Source organism: Galleria mellonella, unplaced genomic scaffold (assembly GCF_026898425.1).
Source record: "Galleria mellonella isolate WM207_F2 unplaced genomic scaffold, CSIRO_AGI_GalMel_v1 utg132, whole genome shotgun sequence".
NCBI classification, from domain to species: Eukaryota; Metazoa; Arthropoda; class Insecta; order Lepidoptera; family Pyralidae; genus Galleria; species Galleria mellonella.
The window spans coordinates 7131185-7151759 of NW_026441989.1; the positions used below are offsets into that span (position 1 = coordinate 7131185).

The window sequence follows — 20575 nt, forward strand, 5'->3', positions numbered from 1 at the left end:
ATATTAAAAATTATTTTTATCTATGGTATTTTATGACATTTCCACCACTCCTATACTATACACATTATAGTATGATGTATATGATAGCTTATTAAATTTTACAGTGAAAAAATTACTGAACTCTGATAAATTTAACTAAATATTTATTCAATTATGAATGATGATGATCAATTAAACTTTAACTGTAAAGATCTAACTCAAGGCAGATTTTTTTTTTTTAATTTACTAAAATTTTAGCTGTTGTCATCCGCAATATCCTAAAACGTACAAAATATAATATTTGACTGTCTTATCAGGTACCTAAGTATTAAATGATAAGACAATTGAACACGAATGTTTAGTTATAATATGTAGGTATTTAAGTATTTATTTACATACATGAACATATTTGAATAATGATAAGTATAATAGGTACTGAGCTTACAACCACTCATACGTTCTCCATCACTACGTTCTTGATAAGTATTTTTAAAATACAGTTTCTAATGCAATTAAAGCATGTATATTTATGATTGTCGAACACTAATATAATTTTTAAATATGTATTCTTTTGCAAAATATAAATGTATTAAAGCTATATCAAGACCTTATATGCTCCGAAATGTGGTAAGTTTAGTTCTAAATGACTATCAGTTGCACAGTACAGTTCTCAACAACTAAATTTTTTTTTTGTTTTTATATATCAGAGCTAATTCTGATGCCCCATTTCCCTGATTGCCCTACCGACGAAAGTTATTCTCTTATTTTAATTAGATAATTTCTCAAAATGAATAGATATTTTATGGATCATCATGAACTAAAATTATAATAATTTTTATTTAAATGTGTTAGAAAAATAGTTCATAATGGTCCTTACAATAAAGATATTGCTGTGATATCAAATAGAAATTTTAATTTTAGAGAAAAATATAGAGATGTAATGCCCCAAGAACCCAGACCCCACTACCTTTTACCTGTAACTTCATCTACATATAATATAGGTATCGATTGATTATGATAATAGTAGCCTATGTCCTCCATCCCATATAGTATGTGTATACCACTTTTCATGATGATTGCTTGAGCTGTGAAGCGTCAAATGTTATAAACAAACTCACTTCTATCTCCTGGCTGTTGTCCTAATTTATTTAGGGTTCATCCTTCTATTAGCCCCGTACCACACCATTCCTATCACCATAACAAAATTATTAGGATTAACTCAAATGACTGTTCTATAGACCATAAACTAATATAAAATAATTTAGACCTATTAGAAATTTTGTTCATATTGGTTCTTAGGGTTAACAAAGAACCAGAGGGAGACTTTGTACAAAAGTAGATTGCTTGGGTACCTCTGTCCCATTCGTGTTTCTACCGTAAAGCAGTTGTGTTTGCATATCTGTGTTTCGGTTTGATGGGTATGATATGGCGTGAATTTACTGGGTACAGAGGAATAACATCTGAGTCCTCAGGAATGGCAACGCATGGGGGTATCATGGGTGAAACAGTATACTCTGTTATGTCCATGGTACTACTCATGTCTATAGGCGACGGTTACCACTTTCCATCAAGTGGGCAGTCAGCTTGTTTGCCATTCTACATTGTATAAAAAAAAATCTATTATAATTAATTATAATTTTAGTAATGGTTTGGACAAATGACTCATTGTTACATTTATTTATTTATTAATACAGAAAACCTACTTAATTTAAGTCAATCTACCTTCATGCTAGATCCCTTAAGGGATAATCAAAAAGAATCTAGTGACTAAGGTTTAATTATACACTGGGTCCTTAAAGACTTGATTTTATTAGTTGGGAAAATAAAAAACAATATATTTTTGGCACTTAAATATATAAAATTAACAAACAAACATACAATCTAGTGACCTTGAAGAAACATGTGTATCAAAATTTCTTCTATTTTAAAAAATGACAAACAATAGTCCTTAGAGAAAACTTCAGCACAATGCTCATTTCGCAGTTGTCCCATAACATTTTAGATTAATAATAATAAAAATTTAACAACCACAACCAATACTCTGTACAGTTTGTAAGTTAGTGAAACCAAAATATTAGTGATACTGTAGCTTTTTGGCTTTTCTTAGATCTTTTAAAAAATAAAAATATTAATAATAACTGTACTTAAAATTTTTATTTCCTTATTTCAGAGTAAAGTGGCATCTGAAATCCGAATTTATGAAGTTGGGCCAAGAGATGGACTTCAGAATGAATCTAAATTTGTGCCAACAGATATTAAACTTGAACTAATCAACAGACTTGCAGCAGCTGGTATAAAAGATATAGAATCTACAAGGTCTTGCATATGTCACTCACAAACTAAACTGACTCACAAACTATATTTGTAATAAAATAATAAATAGGAAAGAAGACTTCCTCTACAACCCATTAATATCTAAGTAGACTAAGGGAAGAAGATTATTATTCTATTGGCAGTGAATTTACAGAGTACAGAGAAATAACACCTGAGTCGACAGGAATGGCAACGCATGGGGTATTATGGGTGAAACAGTATACTCTGTTATGTCCATGGTACTGCTCATGTCTATAAATGACAGTTACCAGTTTCCATCAGGTGGGCTGTCAGCTTGTTTGCCAATGGAAGTTTCACAAAAAAATTCTGCCGAATTCAAAAAAGGAGGTTTTCACTTGTATATTATTATCATATTTCAGTTATATTATTTTTTTAATATTTGTTACCTCACAACTCTGTCACTTATAAATCAATTTAGACAATTCTTGCTTTATCTGAAATTTTAGATTAGTCCTATAGAAATTTTATCTAAATCACTCCAGTAGTTTAGATTTTAAATCAAAATAACTCTGACAATTGACATCTTTTTTAATATAACAAAAATTTTTATCACTATGAGCAGGCAGCTTGATTTAAGTCTTGTGTGCTGTATAGTGCTGTGTTCCCTAACTCACCTTTTACAACATATTATATATAAAACACGTGACACATTGTATTCTAGATTAGTTCCGAATGGAACATTTATTTTTAATAATCTACAATCATTAAAATTTAAGATCATACTTAAGTTGATATTAATTAATATTAATTTTATATACAGAATAAAGCAAACACATAATTATCCCAGAGTAAACATTAGGTATAATTTCAGTAAACATCACCAAAATTAGTGAAAATATTTAACTTATTTAAAAGGATTTATGATTCTAAACAAAATATTGTATAAAAATAAATATTAAAAAGTAATATTTTTACAATAGCTTTGTTAGCCCAAAATGGATAAAACAAATGAGTGATAGTGTAGATGTAATGAAGAATCTCAAAAGAGTGCCTGGCGTCAATTACCCAGTTCCAGTTCCAAATCTTAAAGGCTATTACATTGCTGTAAGATATTTTCTTCTGTTGTACATAAATCATCGACATCATCATTGCCTTACCTTTGTTGAATGTGATTGGTGTAGATTTTCTTTATTTATTAATTTATTGCATATTCATTGTCATCATCTATAATTTTTCTTATTTTTATTTTTAAAATGAGACTTTTTATTTCTTTAAAGGGAATACAACTCCAATCTGGAATTATCATAATAAATTTTAGAACTTTATTATTCAGTCTTGTATTAGAATTTATATATCATATATCATAATATAAATATGAAAATACTCATTCTGCAGAAAGAATGTAATGTAGAAGAAGTGGCAATATTCCCTGCTGGCTCAGAAGGATTCTCTCAGAAGAATTTAAACTGTTCAGTTAAAGAAAGCTTACAACGGTTCAAAGAAGTTGCTGTTCAAGCTGTACGGGATGGTCTAAGAGTTAGGGGCTATGTGTCGTGTGTTGTGGGTTGCCCATATGATGGACCAATCAGCCCAAAAGTTATTGCCAAGGTATCTGTGCATACAAACATACATTTTTATTGTATCAGCATCATATTATTGTACCATTCTCCTGTTATTCTTCTTCAGAAACACAGAGTTCGTAGAATCCATTCACTTTTTCTTTAATGTAACATTACTTTCGAAGATGTACCAAACGAGTAAAATCTAGGTGCGGAAATATATCTAAATATGTTTAAATTTATTGAATGCATCCCAATCTGTACCCTATTCGCTTCACGGAGCAATTAACGTATTACCTCTAATGGTTTACCAAAACTGAAAAGCTAATCCAACAAATTTAAGGCAGTTATATTTTAGCCAAAATTCTGAATCTTCATCTGTTTTAATTCTCGTGGGATCACCTACTCTTATCTCTTAATTAATATTAAAAATACGAAAGTTTGTAACAATGAATGGATGGATATTTGTTGCTCTTTCACGCAAAAACTACTGAACAGTCATGAACGACATTTGGTCCACAGGTAGGTTATATCCTATTTTAACACATAGAATACTATATTGATTCACGCGGGTGAAGCCACGGGATAGAGCTAATTGGTAATATATACTACTTCTACTAATAGTAGTTAGACCTCTGGTACTTATCAAAAATTTATAGGCTGTCTTTGTGGTACAAAAAGATCTTTGATATGGCATACCAAATAACGGTTTACATGCCATCCGATGCATGAAGCGAATAACTATCATTTCAAATCAATAACTCAGAGATTCTTGCCAGGATTCAATATTTGAAATCCTGGACCGCAGTTAAGTTCTTACTGGGCTGACACCGTAATTAATAATGAGAATATTATATTCAGATAACAGAAGAGCTACTGGATATGGGATGCTACGAAGTGTCGCTCGGTGACACAATAGGGGTCGGCACGGCCGGCTCTATCCAGCGTCTATTACGTGAAGTTTTGCAAGTGGCATCACCGGACAAGCTTGCTCTACACTTCCACGATACGTACGGCCAAGGATTGTCTAATTTGTTAGCTGGTTTGGAGGTATCTATTACAAGTTTTTATATTCTTACGTAGAGGTACTATCCATAATATATAAATCTTAGAAGATTTACCAGTAGTTGCTACGCTTGACAGGCGGGTTGACAACCGCAGTTAGGCTTCGGTAATAATTTAAGAGGAAGAGTTTCCTTCATCCCTCGACCATTAAATGCTCTTAGTGACCTTGAGACAAAGAAGAAAGGGGTAGCCCATTCTATGGCGGGACCACACGGCAATATATTTTCTTATAGCCTGCCATATAGCCTTTTTAACCGAATTAAAAAAAGGAGGAGGTTTTATGTTCCACTGTATTTTTTTATTTCTTATTTTTAAAATAAGACCCATTTATTAAAAGCAAATTCACTTTTGCTGACTATAAAAAGTTCAAATCGAAATTCATATTTCAATAATACCTTTTCATTTAAATAGGATCACAAACTATCTTCAAAATATTGTATTGTATTGTATAATCTTTATTATACATAATTTACATTGGACACATTGTAAGATATAATATACAACGACGAACTTATCCCATAGAAGGATCTCTTACAGTCAATCTTTGAGAAGTATCCGCGTATCTGCTAGTTAAATTTTATGCATCCCGCGATTTCGATGTGCTCGCATTTTTTATGTTTATTGACGTTGTTATACCGCGATTTTTGTTTTGATAGATTAATATCATTGCTCAGCATCTCGCTAGATGGCTATATACTCGTACTGCTATTATTTGTCAAAGCGTTTTATTGTTGTGAAAAAAAAAATACGCGGTCTGAGGGTAAAATAATGTAAAATTGCCTTTAAACATTATCACTAAAAATTTTTCACGTTTTATTGTGCTATAGGACTCTCTCAGTTAATCTTTTTTGTGTATACTACGCGTTAAGTTTTAGCATGCTATTATATTACGCATTATCTTCCGATTTTGAAACGTTTTTAATTATTCTTTTGCATTTTACCGTTTTGATGTCACATTAATATTTTTACCATTGGAATTGCTGGTCTTTTTTTCAAATTATTGTGAATATTTCACAATAAGATCGAAAATCAGAGTGTCACTCAAAAGAATTGATTTTCGATCTTGTGCCGGTCGCCTGCACAGGTTAAAAAAACTGCACAGGTCTATTCCCACACACGGTCCGTTTTACCTGCGCGGGCATACCTGCACAGGTAGACCGTCCGTACCCCTCTCCGGTGGACCGTAGCGTTTATGGTAGCCATTACAATTTTTTTTTCTTTTGTTTTGAAAAAAAACGGCAGGTTCAACCGTCACATAATTATATAGAAACCAACAAGGGAGTAAACCCTATAAAATGCAAAAATAAATGTGAAAATTGTTTTACAATTGGCGAGGTAATCGCGTAACAGAAATAAATCAGAATTGGGGACCTCCTTCTTTTTGCTAATGCCAATTTCATAAAACTCTAAATAAGTTTTAAGTATAAACATATTATATATCTCCAATAAGTCGCTTTAATAAACTTCTAGAACAACATTTATCAAATTGTCAAGTGTCAACAATATGAAACACTATTTATTATTAGCATGATAAAGTTCATATCATGTGCCTTATCTCGCGACAATATACTGTTGTTGTCCATATATTTCAAAATATGTATAATCTTTATGAACAGCTGAACTAATAACTGTGTTTGGTTGTGTCATAGCAACACACCCATTATTCTTGAAATTACGTCATCGAGACACATATTTATCAAACCGTTTTTTACAGTTTGGTATCAAGACGGTCGACTCTTCGATCTCTGGCCTCGGCGGATGTCCATATGCACGCGGGGCGAGTGGCAACTTAGCCACAGAGGATCTAGTCTACTTCCTGTATGGTCTGGGAGTCAATACAAACATCGATTTAGTACAACTCATCGAGACGGGTCGATACATTTCAAATTTTTTGGGCAAACCAACAGAATCTAAAGTAAATAGGGCCTTAGGAGATAGGTTCAAAAGTCACAATGATATTGTAAAAGTAGCGGCTTGCGACGTTAATTAATCTAGTGGTCTACCATGAAATGAAATTCCGAATTTTCTAGCTCAATTTCGTGTTTTGTTCGTAACGAAATGGACCCAGTAAATGGAGCTTAACGTTTCGTTGATCATAAATCTTATCCTAATAGTCCAGAGGAACGATATTTTAACATTTTTAATAATTTTAAACGGCATGTATTATGTAATTTTAACATCAAATTTCTATTTCATTCGCCCCAAATTTTCCGAAAATATTTCATGGTAGGCCCTCAGAATGTAAATTCTCTACTTGTAAACAAAGCAATACAAAGGTGAGTACATATACCTACATATAGTTTTATAAATATGTATTCTACATGTGCCTGTTTTTATACAAATAAAATTTATATTTTTAAAGCGCGTGTTTCTGTTTTGTCATATCAATAATTTTAAATATACCCTGTACCCAAACAACCATGTTTGTGATCACGAACGTATAACCATAGTGCATACTGGTTTTTATCAATTATGCGGAGTGGAGTGGGTACCGTGGCGAAGCGAGCGCGCACTTGTCCGGCGGGCGCGCAACCAGCTACTCGCTTTTGTATTGAATTGACCTTATTTACTCAATCTGATCTTGAAAGTGAGGTCGATAAACTCTTACGATACTACAACAGTCGTCAATCAGTTTATATCGGAAGCCGGTACCACTTTGTGTTTATGAACGACAATAACAGCTGGGAAGATGGTGGAAGTTAAGATAACCGAGGACATAAAAGTTGGTGGTAACAATCCCTGTTTTATAATTGCGGAAGTTGGACAAAACCACCAAGGTGACATTGAAATAGCAAAAAAGTTGATAAAAGCAGCAAAGGTGAGTGCCTTTATTATTCTTTGTTTATATTGTAAATAGGAAATTGCTGACAACGTCCATTAAGACGACAAAAACTATCTAATGGACAATAATACTTTTATAAAAATGTTTTAGTCATTGATATACAAAAAAAATCCAAGATGTACAATTAGATATTTTCTATAGATGACACTTTAATCGTAACTTTTTACGGAAACGATAATTTTTGTTTTTTTTTTATGTCAATCAACTAGCAAGTATTGTTATTATTTTTATTATATGAAGTAAATATATACATGCTTTATATAAATCTATAAATATCAAGTCTAATAATATCGAAAATAATTCTTCACCTATATAGTTTAATACCTATAGAGGTTTATTTAGGAGGTTCATTCCGATCCACTTTATTCTTGTTTATCATGTGTTGAACATAGGTAATTGCCTTTAACAACCAATCGAGGTCAAGGCGACTGTATAATTAAGTGGATACTTATTAAAATTAAAGATAAAGGACCAGGACTAAGGACAAAACCCATTCAAGTGCACGTTTTGAAATCAATTGAACGATGCACTGCTTCTTTTTCTATTAATACCAATTCAAACCAATACTATTGAACTGATGTGTATAATTTTACGTACCTATTATTAATGTAAATGAAACAAAGAAATCAATCGTTTATGATAAACAATGAAAGTACAATTTACATATCTAATATAGGCGATCACTGTCTACTCCTGATACTACTTTTCGTATGATCGATGGTGGCTCGATGTTAGGGTGGCACGTGGTATTAAAAGTTTCTAGACCGTCTTTGTTATACTCTGATGTTACTTACTCCTGATATATTTTAATGTTAGATCATATGGATACAGCATCGAGCATGAAAAATGTGTCAACTTTTTGTTAGAAAACTTACCAATTAGCTGACTCATTTTGACCCTCCACCAACCACGTGTTTTTTTTTTGCACACCGTTAACAATCACGGACGATATCGTCCCAGATGATAATTTGACCTGCTTAAAGATAGGGAAAAATTCTAAAGATTCGGGGAATATGTTCTCGATTTCTTTTTTCCATAGTTTTTAACTATTTATCACGCAAAATTGTATGAAAAAGTTGACCCGCTTTTCTCGGAGCATTTGTATGGCGACACTCTAACTATATAATCTAATTTTAATTTAATCAAGTCCTAATTAAATCTTATTGAAAATGGACAGTACCTAGACATAGTAAATAAGTACTACCTATATTTGACATATAGGTATTATACATACACCTATACACGAAGCGTTCACACTACAATACAGCAATAGATTGAATTCTAGGATATCAATTATAAGACTATTTTAACTGTAATCGTGTCATGTAGTATTTGATATTTTGCTAGTCTTGTGAGAAAGCTTCAAGATTTTCACCAAGCAACTTTATATTCGAAGTTGTGTGATAGAAACAAATGATATCCGTAGAATAACCAACCCCTCTACAAATGAATCTATCAATAGAATCGCTTCAATTAACACATGAGAAAAAACAAGACAGTGCACGTAGCCATCTCATTGATTCTCATAGACTTGTTAGCGATAACGATTCTACCAATAGTTTTGTTCTTACTTTGTCAAGAGGGGCAGAATGACCAAATTGTTACCAAATTGAACTAACAACACAGATCAGACAGACTATATCGGAACTAACAAAGGATTGGCCAGTTATTATATGACGACTAATATGTTGTAGATGACCAATGTTAGTGGTTTAGAATCGTTCTTTTGTCACTCTTGTCTTACCTGTGTCCTATCCTAAATAAATTAACATTAAAAATTGAGGTAGAAATATCCAAAATTTTCTTTATTAATAATAATCCGTGTATTATTCAATAATCGAATTTATACAATAATAATAAATTTTGCAAAAATAAATGTTTAAAACTAATAAAGATAAATAAATAAAATCATTTATTCAATATCATACAAACCACAACTGAAATGCGTAGTAATCGTACCTAGTTAGGTAGTCGTACTATTTAATTGCTTAATAATGAAATTGACAATCTCCACAGAATGTTTACTGGTTTGCTGCGGTGTGTTGTTGATTTGTGAACCTGTTTCCTTATCAAGGTCCTTATAGTATTATCAAAACAATTACTGTTGATGCAATAGATGCCCTAGGCACTTCTAAGTACTCTACACAACCTGTATGCTTAAGGAATTGCTGACCTTCTTCGTGCTTCATTTATCCATTATTAAAGTTTCACATTCTTCCTCTGCAAAGATTTTTTAGCCTAATTTGTTCAGTTTGGGTAGTACCTATAACTATTAATTCAAAACTTTCACATTGTCTATCTTATAAAAGTATGCATACTAGTATAGTATATACATAGTACTTAATTACTTTATAAAATGTCTATGGTACCTTACCTATCGGTATTTATTTTATTTGCATAACTAAACAAATAATATTTACCTAAGTACGAACTAAGTAACTAATTACTAAGTAAGTAATTTTTGAAACCTTCGTTCGAATGTCAATTCTGGGCGACATCAAATTAATTGTGAATGAATATAAATTTATCTCTCCGGTGATGGAAATCACTATGCCATTTTGAAGTATAATAAGTATGCCTGACAAAATACAGCCGTGTTTTTATTATAGTTTTTAAATTTATATTGTTTTACTTTCAGGAAGCAGGCGCAAGCTGCGTAAAATTTCAAAAAACATGTCTGAAAGAAAAATTCACGAAGAAATATCTTGAAAGGCCGTATAATAACCCTAATTCTTGGGGCAAAACGTATGGGGAACACAAACGTCATTTAGAGTTCTCCGAGAGTCAATACAGAGAACTATTTAAATATGCCCAAGAGGTCGGCATTTTATTTACTGCTTCTGCCATGGACATGGTAAGTTTTTTTTTAATGGAAAGAAAAAATCAAGTCATCTATCGTGATGAATTCATAAGGTTTTCAAGGTACCACAATAGTTTCTAGAAGTTATTACGTGGAAGTCTACCTAATACGGCATTGCTAACAATGAGACCAGTATACCTAAGTTACTAACAATTCCTCTCACCGTTAGATTACTACAATAAACGTCTAATATCAAAGCGTAGTCTTAACTTTAACTCTAAATCGGATACAAATTCAATTAAAAATAATTAATTTAGAAAGCACAAAGTTGAATTCTTAAAAAAATAGATATTTGACCAAATTTTTACTTCAAAATTAGAAAATAATTTATTTTTAACAGAACTACCTTTTTTATATCCTGGGAATATGTAGTTTGAAATTGGACTTCTTTTTTATTTCAGGTATCCTTCGACTTCCTGGTCAACATAAAAGTGCCATTTATCAAAATTGGCTCAGGGGACTCGAATAATTTACTTTTCCTTAAGTATGCAGCGTCAAAAAAAGTACCCCTTATCATATCGACGGGAATGGTGGATAAACAGGCTGTGAGGACCATTTACGACATAATATCGGCGCAACACAAACAGTTCTGTTTACTGCATTGCATATCAGCATATCCTGTACCGTACGAAGACTGCAATTTGACTGTACTGCAAGACTATAAAAATACCTTTGATATTCCCGTGGGATACTCTGGCCAAGAAATAGGGACAGCTGTGGCACTTGGCGCTGTTGCTTTAGGCGCTAAGGTATAGATTTTCTCTTAGTATTTATTTACCTATTTTAGCGAAATGGGAAGAGCTGTTTATTTATATTTGTTTGTACGAGTAAGAGAATGCCCTTATGTACTCTTAGGTTAATATTAGTGTAGGCCTTCTTATCTATCCTTAAACAAATAAAGTACTTATCTTTCTACTAAATGGCATGTAAGATGTATTTACCTAATATTTTAATTTAAAGGTTTGTTGAAATGAAATGATATTTATTGCGATGAATGTGGTAAGTTTAGGTAAAATTATACATTTTGTGTAACTTTAACATTTAGCCAGCTTGGCATGCAACATTTTTATATGTATTATTAACAATCTACTCTTAATTATAAGTTATATTACTAAAGCCACATTGAAATTATTGTTATAAATTTATACATGCATGTCATTATTTTTCACTCAGTTACATTAGTCATACATTTACAAATATGTATTGCATACAATATTCTACATTCTAGATTCAATTATATTATGTCATCTCTTATAAAAGTAACTCGTACGTATATAGGAAAGCATTTCTTAATAAAAATAATAATTATTCTTTCATATTCGTTTTGAACTGTTTAAATTAATATGTAACGATTTAAGCATGCAATATATATAAATGTTCTCTCTTTGTCTCAATCTAAAACAGCTGCCTACGTATATTTTTTTTTATGGATGAAAATGGAATGATAACTCCGCTTGCGCTAACGGAACACGCTGGCGGGGCACCAGTGAAGAGTGATAGATGAGAATGAACAGCTCAGTTAGCCCATCATGATGAATTCATCAGGAATCAACCATGATAGTTTCCAGGGGGAACCGCGAGGAGGTCGACCTGGTTGGGTATATTGCTAGCAATGGGATTTTCAGTCTCCATCACTAACAATCCCTTTCCCCCCACCTACGTATATTAGGTCTTATCTTCATAAGTGGTCATGATAAGTAATATTTCAGGTTTTGGAAAAGCATATAACACTAGATAAGACTATGAAAGGCACAGACCACGTGTGCTCGCTGACACCGCCCGAGTTTCAGCAGTTGGTACGAGATGTACGTGTAATTGAAGCCTCCCTCGGTACGCCCATCAAAAAGGTTGTCACCTCAGGTACGCACTTTGTATTGCTCATAGAAATTGTTATAACAATGTCCCTAATAAACTAAACGCATCCGTTGGAATTGGTATAGGATAAAGTTCTTTAACACTGTAATCACATGGGCATACGAGTAACTCTTATAGAATGTACACTTTTCTGGCCAGGGTTATTTAATATTAAGTAACTAATAGTAATATCTAAATTAAATTGTTTATATATATATATATATATATATATATATATATATATATATATATATATATATATATATATATATCAAGTACACAATCGTGTATTTAGTAATAAATTTTCGTAAAATAATAGATTCTAAAATTCGATTGAGGTTCTCTCGTAGATAGCGTCAACTTAACTTTAATCATAATATTAACTATTCTACTAAACATATATTACATTCATAGATTTACATACATCGTTTCAGTAATTAAGCTGAGAAAAATGAATAACCAACGAGACAGGCTAATTCTCACAAATATTATAAATGTGAAAGTAGATTTATTTGGTACTTTGTTACCTTATAACTCCTAAACACCTTTTTCCGTGATACATATATATTTAACTAAGTGCCTCTAATAAAATGCACTCAAACTTTATAATATGCCTTAAAATACAATTCTTTATACATGAAATACAAGGAGAAAACTCGATGTAAAACAATAGCATTGGGATTTTCAAATACCTATAAATAATTACTTATTAGGTGGAAAAGGATATAGACTACTTTTTATCTCGATCAGTAACAAATAAAATTGCGGGTAAAAGCTAATATTTAAATAATATTAAAAATATACATTTCAAATTATAAAAACACATCAACTACATTGGTATGTATGTGAATGTAATGTTTTCTTTTGTTTAGAGAGAAACGAAAAAAATACTCCCCAAGAATAAATTTATGGCGCGTTCGGATAAAAATACCGATCTTATGAATACACTCACAGATGGCGTAGGCTATCACGGGATAATAAAAAATGTGCGGCGTAAAGTTTATTCTTATAAGAAAAACAAACAATTAATATCTGACAGCAAAATTATTCGCCACTTATATATTGATCATTATGCTAAAAATTATGTTGTTATTGATCATTGTCTAAAGAAACATGTCAAAGTTTACTAATTACTGTTTGATTTAAAAAAAAAACAGCTGAACGCTGTTTTTTTCTCTTCCTACATTTTTATTAAATACTTTTAGTAATGTGATTGTAAACTTTTTGTTACAGAAATACCATGTATTGACAAACTACAAAAGTCTCTCGTTATGGGTAGCACGAAGAATAAGGGCGAGATATTATATCCCGGGGACGTAAAAATCAAGGTGGCCGAACCTAAAGGCTTGAACGCACTGCATTTTGAAGAAGTTATCTATAAAACCCTTGTATGTGATAAGAAAGAAGACGAGCCATTAAACAAGAGTGACTTCTGCTAAAGAGCCTCATTTTATACAACGTTAGAAATGCGTTCGGGATGATCATGTATTTACATACAACTAATGTAGGCTAAAGTGATATGACAACGTACCAACACTAAGAGTAACTGAACACATTCCTTCATATTTACTTATGTGTATCTTTACGCCAGATCCCTCACAGTATAAACAGAAGAATTGAGGGCAATCGAGCGAGAATTTCTGATGCCAATATATTAATCCACATTATTAAGGCTATGAATATAAAATAAAGTTATGCACTCAAGACTGTTGGCAACTAAGTTCTTTAAGTGAATAGTTATTGAAATCACGTAGATTTTTTATGTGATTGTTATATGCAAACAGATATTTATTTTTTTTTTCTTTATTAATAACAGCGTCTATATTCTTCCCCCTTATTCATAAAGACATCAAACCTCTTAGAAACCTATTTTTGCTTTTGAAGTGTTTCGTTGTACTTATTTCTCAACTTGACAGATCGTGACAAAATATTCTAATAGTTAAAATAGGTTTGTAGGGCGTTATTGTTTTTATGAACAAAGGAGTTAATCTACAAGATGAAACAAAATCATTAGCATCCTTCTAAAAGAGTTTACATTCTAACAGAGAAATTAAACATTTTCTCCTAAAGAAACATAGATCGAAAAATAAAAGGATAATAGTTTTCCATTTGAACGTTACTGTTGGATGCGCCGTGTGTTTATTGTATTAGTGTGGGTGTTCAAAATTTTTGGTTGTATATCGTCTCATGTTTATTAAAAAAAATTAATCTCACTATTAGAATATTCATTGACTTGTAGGCAGGGATGTTAATGTATCGAGTTCACCCGTATAAATAAACATAATTATGAACAAAAACTACTCACTAAAATGAACTTTCAAAACCTTTAGATATAAGTTTATTTTTTATATTCTTAAACTATTTGTAACTATATAATAATTTGTGTATTATTAGGTATTTTCTGTATTTGGAAGATTAACTGATTAGTTACATTATAAGCACTGTTTAGAATACAAACCAAATACAGTGTCGTAAAGGACAATGAAAAAGGAATGAGCATAATTATATCGAATTTATTTTATGTTATAAATAAGTAGTATTTAAGTGTAAATTTTATACTCGATAAAATATCACAAATTTAATGTATAAAAATTTTGAATACTCATAAAAGTTGTTTTATGTCTTTATATTATTAAGTGCCAACATTTATATTCAATGTATCCCATTAAAAGACCTTATTAGTTCCAACTGCCGTTTACCGAGATTAGTATTTTCAGAATATTTCCACGTTCACTCACTTTGACGTCAACACTCATTCATAAAGTTATTATGACGCGTTAACGTTATTTGAAGCTTTAATATACGTTGGCGTGAGACTCGTCGACCTTATTGCGCCGCAAACACCGCGATGTCTATTTTGGGTAGATATGTTTAGGTGTAACTAATTATTGCAACAGTCGCACTGCATGCGAGCAAAACACAACGGCAAAGTCATAAGGCAAAAGACACGACACGCATTTTATTAGCGAGTTGGTTTTATTTTTATTGACGGACATCGCGAGCAGCGGTTTAGCGGCATGTGGTGTAATAGAACATAAGTGGCGCAGCAGGCGCGCGCCGTACGTTGGCTGCGTGCCCGCCCAGCCGCCAGTCCCCGGAACGCCGGCTCGATCGCCGCTTGCGCCGCGCCCGCACGCACCCCAAGCGCACCATCTCCAGCGCACCCCAATATCCTTCTACTTCCTGCTATATTTACTATGGTTACGCACTTATTCAAACCCGATAGAAATTCCATGAAACGATTGATAATGTACAATATTATGCTATTACTTATCGAGTAATTTTAATATTATCGCGCTTAGAAAGTCTGAGAAATAGAAGCCGGTTCATAGCAGCCGATTTAGGTCGCCCGGTTCAGTGCTAGCAGCGGGATATTTTTATTGCCACTGTTGGGTGCAGACGTACGAGCGCCTCGAGCACGTTGTTAAATCAATTATTATTTATAGAGTAGAATCGTAAAGCTCATTCCATAAACATTTGCATATGTGTTGTCGACTGTAACTTCCTTTAAGATCGGGCGGGAATTGCTTTCGAAATACTGACATAGTGTGTATGATTGGAATGTGACTGATCGTTTAAACTTATACCCAATAGTGCGGCATTTAGTCAAAACCGTAGTCATTTGTGAAGTGCATTTGTGTAATTTGTGTGGTGTGTTGGAAATATGCATCACTTATATCCACTAGCGAAAGGGGATCCGCTCTGTCCGCTGGGATTCCACCCACAGGTGCGGTGGCCGACGCGATGCAAGCGCTGCTTCCGCGACTACAAGGAACATGGAGGTGGCCGCAAGAAAGAGGATGATTTCACAGCATCTACACCTAGTCTTTCCAGTTGGAACTCGCCGACGTCACGGTCAGTGTGTGCATAAAAACTAAAGGCGTAATTTTACATTTCAGAGTTTCAAAGCCTACCAGTGCCAGCTTTTGGTACATAGTGTACAGCGCATATAAATGCGATGTCTTAAGAAGCGCTGAGAGTCGCATCAAATTCAACATTAGTAATATTAGTAAATTAATAAGGTAAATCGTCATTTGGCACTCGGTGACGTTTTTTACGCCAATAGAAATTTTGTCCAGAGACGCTACATAGACAAAGGCCATGCGAGTTTCTGCAGGTACGATGGATGGATACAGACTTATATGCGGTAACGGAGTAAAAACATAATTTGTCACCACTACTTTCTTGTCTAGAAAATGAAAAAGTAAAATCCGTAAGTACAACTAAGGGAACAAACACAATACACTGTGCAAAATATAAATTCGAAATAAAATACCAGCTACTTGGTCGGCGTATTAATAATAGTACTGAGGCTATATATGTATATTATCCTTTTATGGAGATAAACCCGTACTCAACAATGTAATTTTAATGGAAATGAAAACAGGTTTGATATACAAGTTAAATATTATAGATAAATTAGGTATAATGTTTTTCATTTGGAACGAGTTTGGATAGAAGTTATACATATGATTTACATTGTTTTTTTTTTTTACTTTTCTCATATTTACGTAAACACAGATACTAAACAAAATAATCTGACTAAACGTATTAAGATACAATAATCTTCAATGTTCTATTTTTTTTATACAACTTAGAATGGCAAACAAGCTGACGGCTCACCTGATGAAAAGTGGTAACCGTCCAATATACATTAAATACCTTTACTTATTAAAATAATTCTTTAAAATTTACTGGCTAGGATGCTGACTACGTATCGTAAATAAGCAAATTTATAACTAAAAGTGGATGATTAAACTAATATTAATAAATTTACCTAATACAGCGAAATATATAAATGTATTATAAACAAAAACGAGAACTGTGGCAAAATTCCAAGTTCCTGACCGTTTGAAGAAATTCTTTGCATTTCGACCGGCATCGGTCGCATCGACGAATTGAAGCATTGCAAGTCTACTGCATCCACGGTCCACGATGAGAAATAGTCTCTCTAGTAGTCCTTTTTTCATAGTTAGCTAACTCCGCTCGCGTAACTACGTGAGACAAAGAACTGTAATTCTAAAAAATAAATGCATATTTAGAGTACCTAAATATGCATTTCTTTTTTAGAATTAAAGTTCTTTGTCTCACATTATATAGTGTATATAGTAATATATAGGTATTTTCTATATTCCTGTTAAATAAGTATGGCATTAGTTTTTGTAACACAAATACGAAGTCCCATCTTACTCGTAATACATGAATTCAACATGCATGAAATCCAAACGCAGTGGGGTTTAATAGTGCATGTAATTCATAAGCATTCCATCCATGTGTTGTCGAGAAATTTTCAAATTTTTTTTCAAAACTTATTCTTAGCAGCATAATCAACTTCACGCCATACGACATAACGAGTGAAAGACTTGTTACTCCTGCATTGTAAAATTTCATAACTGTTTAATAGAGACTCACATACAGATATGCAAACCCCTCCTTTATACCGTCTGTTTTGTCTTCTGCGAATATCCCCATTTCCAATTTTATCAAGCAATGAAACTCTGAATATAACCTTCTCCAAACCTCGACTAGGAATTTGAAATTTCTGTATATCGCATATCTACGGCGGACAGTAGAGGAACATGTTTCAGTTTCATAAGCCACTAGCAACTAGCACTATTTTAAAATCTTTGTCTTCTCACGTTGAGGTATTCTGGATGCAAAGATGCAGCGTTACTTTTCCGAGCACTGTCCTACTAAGTTAAATCTGTAGACAGATATTTGTATGGGCGAGTAAATATTTTCTTTCGATGCGTTACGCTATTAATTCATAATCATCAAAGATAATTGAACAAAAAGATAATCTTTGGAATAGACTTTCCAGTAAAAAAAGATTCTTTGTGCGGTAGACTTCGTAACTGCAGGTGCAGGTATAATTCAAATACGATCACTTGTGTTTAGTTGACCAAAAAATAAAATAAAGGAAATGCTAGATGTCATGTCGTATAGGGAGATCAATGATATGGTCTAGAATAGAGCTTTACATGAATTAGTTGCTCCAGGGGGAAAAGGATTGTTAACAATTGAGGTTGACAGCGCCATTGCTAGCAATATGCCCTGTTAGGTCGACCTCCACGTGGTTCTCCCTGGAAACCATCGTGAACAATTCTTGTTGAATTCGTCACGATGGGCTAACTGACCTGTTTCATCCTCACCTATCATCCTTCACTGCTGCCCTGTCAGTGTATACCGATAGCGCGAGTGGGGTTACCGTTCCATTATGGCCCGTTAAAAAAAAATTGTTGCTTCGATAGGATGAAATTCTTAAATAAGAAGAGAAAGTTGACTAGAAGCAAATTTTGAAAAAAGTCGTTTGCTTAAGAGCTTCTGTCCCATTCGTTTATCTGCTGTAAAATAATTATGTTCGCATAGTCATGTTTCGGTTTGAACGGCAGATAGTGAAATTAGAGTTCCGAGGCGTAACACCTTAATTCACAGGAATGGCAACGCATAAGAGACATCATGGGCGACACAGTACATTCTGTTGTCCATGGTACTACTGTTCATGTATATAAGCGACGATTACCACTTTCCATTAGGCGGGTCGTCAGCTTGTTCACCATTTTAAATTACAAAAAAATGTTTATATAAGAATTCCCCCGAATGACTAATATGTATTTTAGTCGAGAATTCTCGACTAGCTCCAAGACCATCCGGGACTCTTAAACATGAGCGGCACTAACATACATATAAGTCAATTCGTGTTTTCTTACATGAAACATTTAACAATATTGACCATAGACAGTTATTAAAACAGTTCCACTTTTCAAAGTTGTACCCAAAATTACGGAAAAGCTAGTTTCAAGACTGGGTTTGTGGTTTTTTTTTTTTTTCAATTAATTCCATTTCTCATAACAAGACAAGATTATTTCATTTTTATCTTGATTCAATTATTCTCGACACGGGTTTGCCACTAGCTTTGATTCAGTTCATTTACGAATCCAATTTTTCATAAATCATTGTTCCGATGAAGATATCGAATATCACTGACAAATTTTGAAATAGATAAGTTAGATATTTCTAAATTGAGCCCGCTCTGCTCTCATTATTGGCGTTAACTCTGTTCTCCATCAGGTTCATTGTCAATGTCAATATACACGTACTAAAATATTTGAAACCGGGTCAACACGAACGCAGTCTACGTGTTCATCGTCTTTGCATTTTGAAACCTATAATCGTCGTTATATTGAACAAAGAGGCTTTTTTTAAATATGCCCATAGGGGGGCTCCCCCCCCCCCCTTATGGGCATATTTGAAGCCCCCCCCCTACCCGAAAAAAGTTTTTATCCATTTCCATGTCACCCCCAAGTTCGATATCTAAATTCTGGGTTTCTTAAAAAAAGCGTCACTCCCTAGGATTGATATCGCTTTGAATCGAGTCAATGTATTTCAATTTTGATTTTTTTTTTACAGTATAGTAAGTAAGAAAAAACGTTGAGTTCATGGAAATTTTAATATTATTGGATTTAAATTAAAAGATTTGTTAGCACTGCACTGCTACATTCTTTGTTCATTTAAAAAATATATGTGTTAATATACTTTTCATTATTTATAGTACTGCCCAAATCATATTATCTTCCGGTTGTCTATATATGACGGATGAGCCAATCTTCATTGCACTTTTCGCAACTATATTTTGGGACGATTCAATACAGAACGCTGCCACACATTTGGACTTTATAAAAAGCATCACTTTTTTATTATACAACTTAGAATGGCAAACAAGCTGACGGCCCACCTGATGGAAAGTGGCAACCGTCGCCTGTAGATATAAGCAGTACCATGGACATAACAGAGATTACTGTTTCGCCCATGATACTCTCTAAGCGTTGTTATTCCTGAGGACTCAGGTGTTATTTCTCTGTACCCTGTAAATTCACGCCATATCCCATCCTTCAAACCGAAACACAGCCATGCAAATACAACTGCTTTACGGTTGAAACACGAATGAGACATAGGTACCCAAGCAAACAACTTTTGTACAAAGTCTTCCTCTGACTGGTTTTTCAAGTTATCCCGTTTCCTACATCATTTAGGTACAGCAGTTTAATATATGTATAATACATACAAAGACGATTGATACGTTATGAGTCAAACGTTACGAAATCTAAAGTCAAGCTAAATAAATACAAAAACAAATAAAAA

The 20575-nt window shown here is 33.1% G+C and overlaps 3 protein-coding genes across 6 annotated transcripts in view; all 3 read left to right on the forward strand.

Annotated features, from left to right (window-relative positions):
* The first annotated feature begins 447 nt into the window (after positions 1-447).
* Positions 448-7238, forward strand: LOC113518202 (hydroxymethylglutaryl-CoA lyase, mitochondrial). Its single transcript, XM_026903006.3, has 6 exons — positions 448-606; positions 2150-2295; positions 3234-3357; positions 3649-3861; positions 4674-4862; positions 6592-7238. The coding sequence occupies exons 1-6, from the start codon at positions 541-543 to the stop codon at positions 6865-6867; spliced, it is 1014 nt and encodes a 337-aa protein (XP_026758807.1). The 5' UTR covers positions 448-540; the 3' UTR covers positions 6868-7238.
* Positions 7239-7369: 131 nt separating this feature from the next.
* On the forward strand, positions 7370-15043 carry LOC113518207 (sialic acid synthase). The gene is made up of 5 exons (XM_026903011.3): positions 7370-7695; positions 10358-10573; positions 10981-11328; positions 12289-12439; positions 13667-15043. The coding sequence occupies exons 1-5, from the start codon at positions 7567-7569 to the stop codon at positions 13870-13872; spliced, it is 1050 nt and encodes a 349-aa protein (XP_026758812.1). The 5' UTR covers positions 7370-7566; the 3' UTR covers positions 13873-15043.
* Positions 15044-15195: 152 nt separating this feature from the next.
* LOC113518335 (uncharacterized) overlaps positions 15196-20575 on the forward strand; it is a 29255-nt gene continuing 23875 nt past the window's right edge. For all 4 annotated transcript variants that reach the window (XM_026903205.3, XM_026903208.2, XM_052902525.1 and 1 more), the window contains exon 1: positions 15196-16288. In XM_026903205.3, coding sequence (XP_026759006.2) covers positions 16098-16288 — 191 coding nt within the window. In that variant the 5' untranslated portion in view covers positions 15196-16097. The remainder of the gene's footprint in view (positions 16289-20575) is intronic.

Bases quoted from the DNA above. Each gene is read 5' to 3' on its own strand.
- LOC113518202 (XM_026903006.3), top strand. From the start codon at position 541: ATGTATTCTTTTGCAAAATATAAATGTATTAAAGCTATATCAAGACCT. The intron at 3,862-4,673 runs GTATCTGTGCAT...TATTATATTCAG, and splicing joins GCCCAAAAGTTATTGCCAAG to ATAACAGAAGAGCTACTGGA. The intron at 4,863-6,591 runs GTATCTATTACA...CGTTTTTTACAG, and splicing joins ATTTGTTAGCTGGTTTGGAG to TTTGGTATCAAGACGGTCGA.
- LOC113518207 (XM_026903011.3), top strand. From the start codon at position 7,567: ATGGTGGAAGTTAAGATAACCGAGGACATAAAAGTTGGTGGTAACAAT. The intron at 11,329-12,288 runs GTATAGATTTTC...GTAATATTTCAG, and splicing joins CTGTTGCTTTAGGCGCTAAG to GTTTTGGAAAAGCATATAAC. The intron at 12,440-13,666 runs GTACGCACTTTG...TTTTTGTTACAG, and splicing joins CAAAAAGGTTGTCACCTCAG to AAATACCATGTATTGACAAA.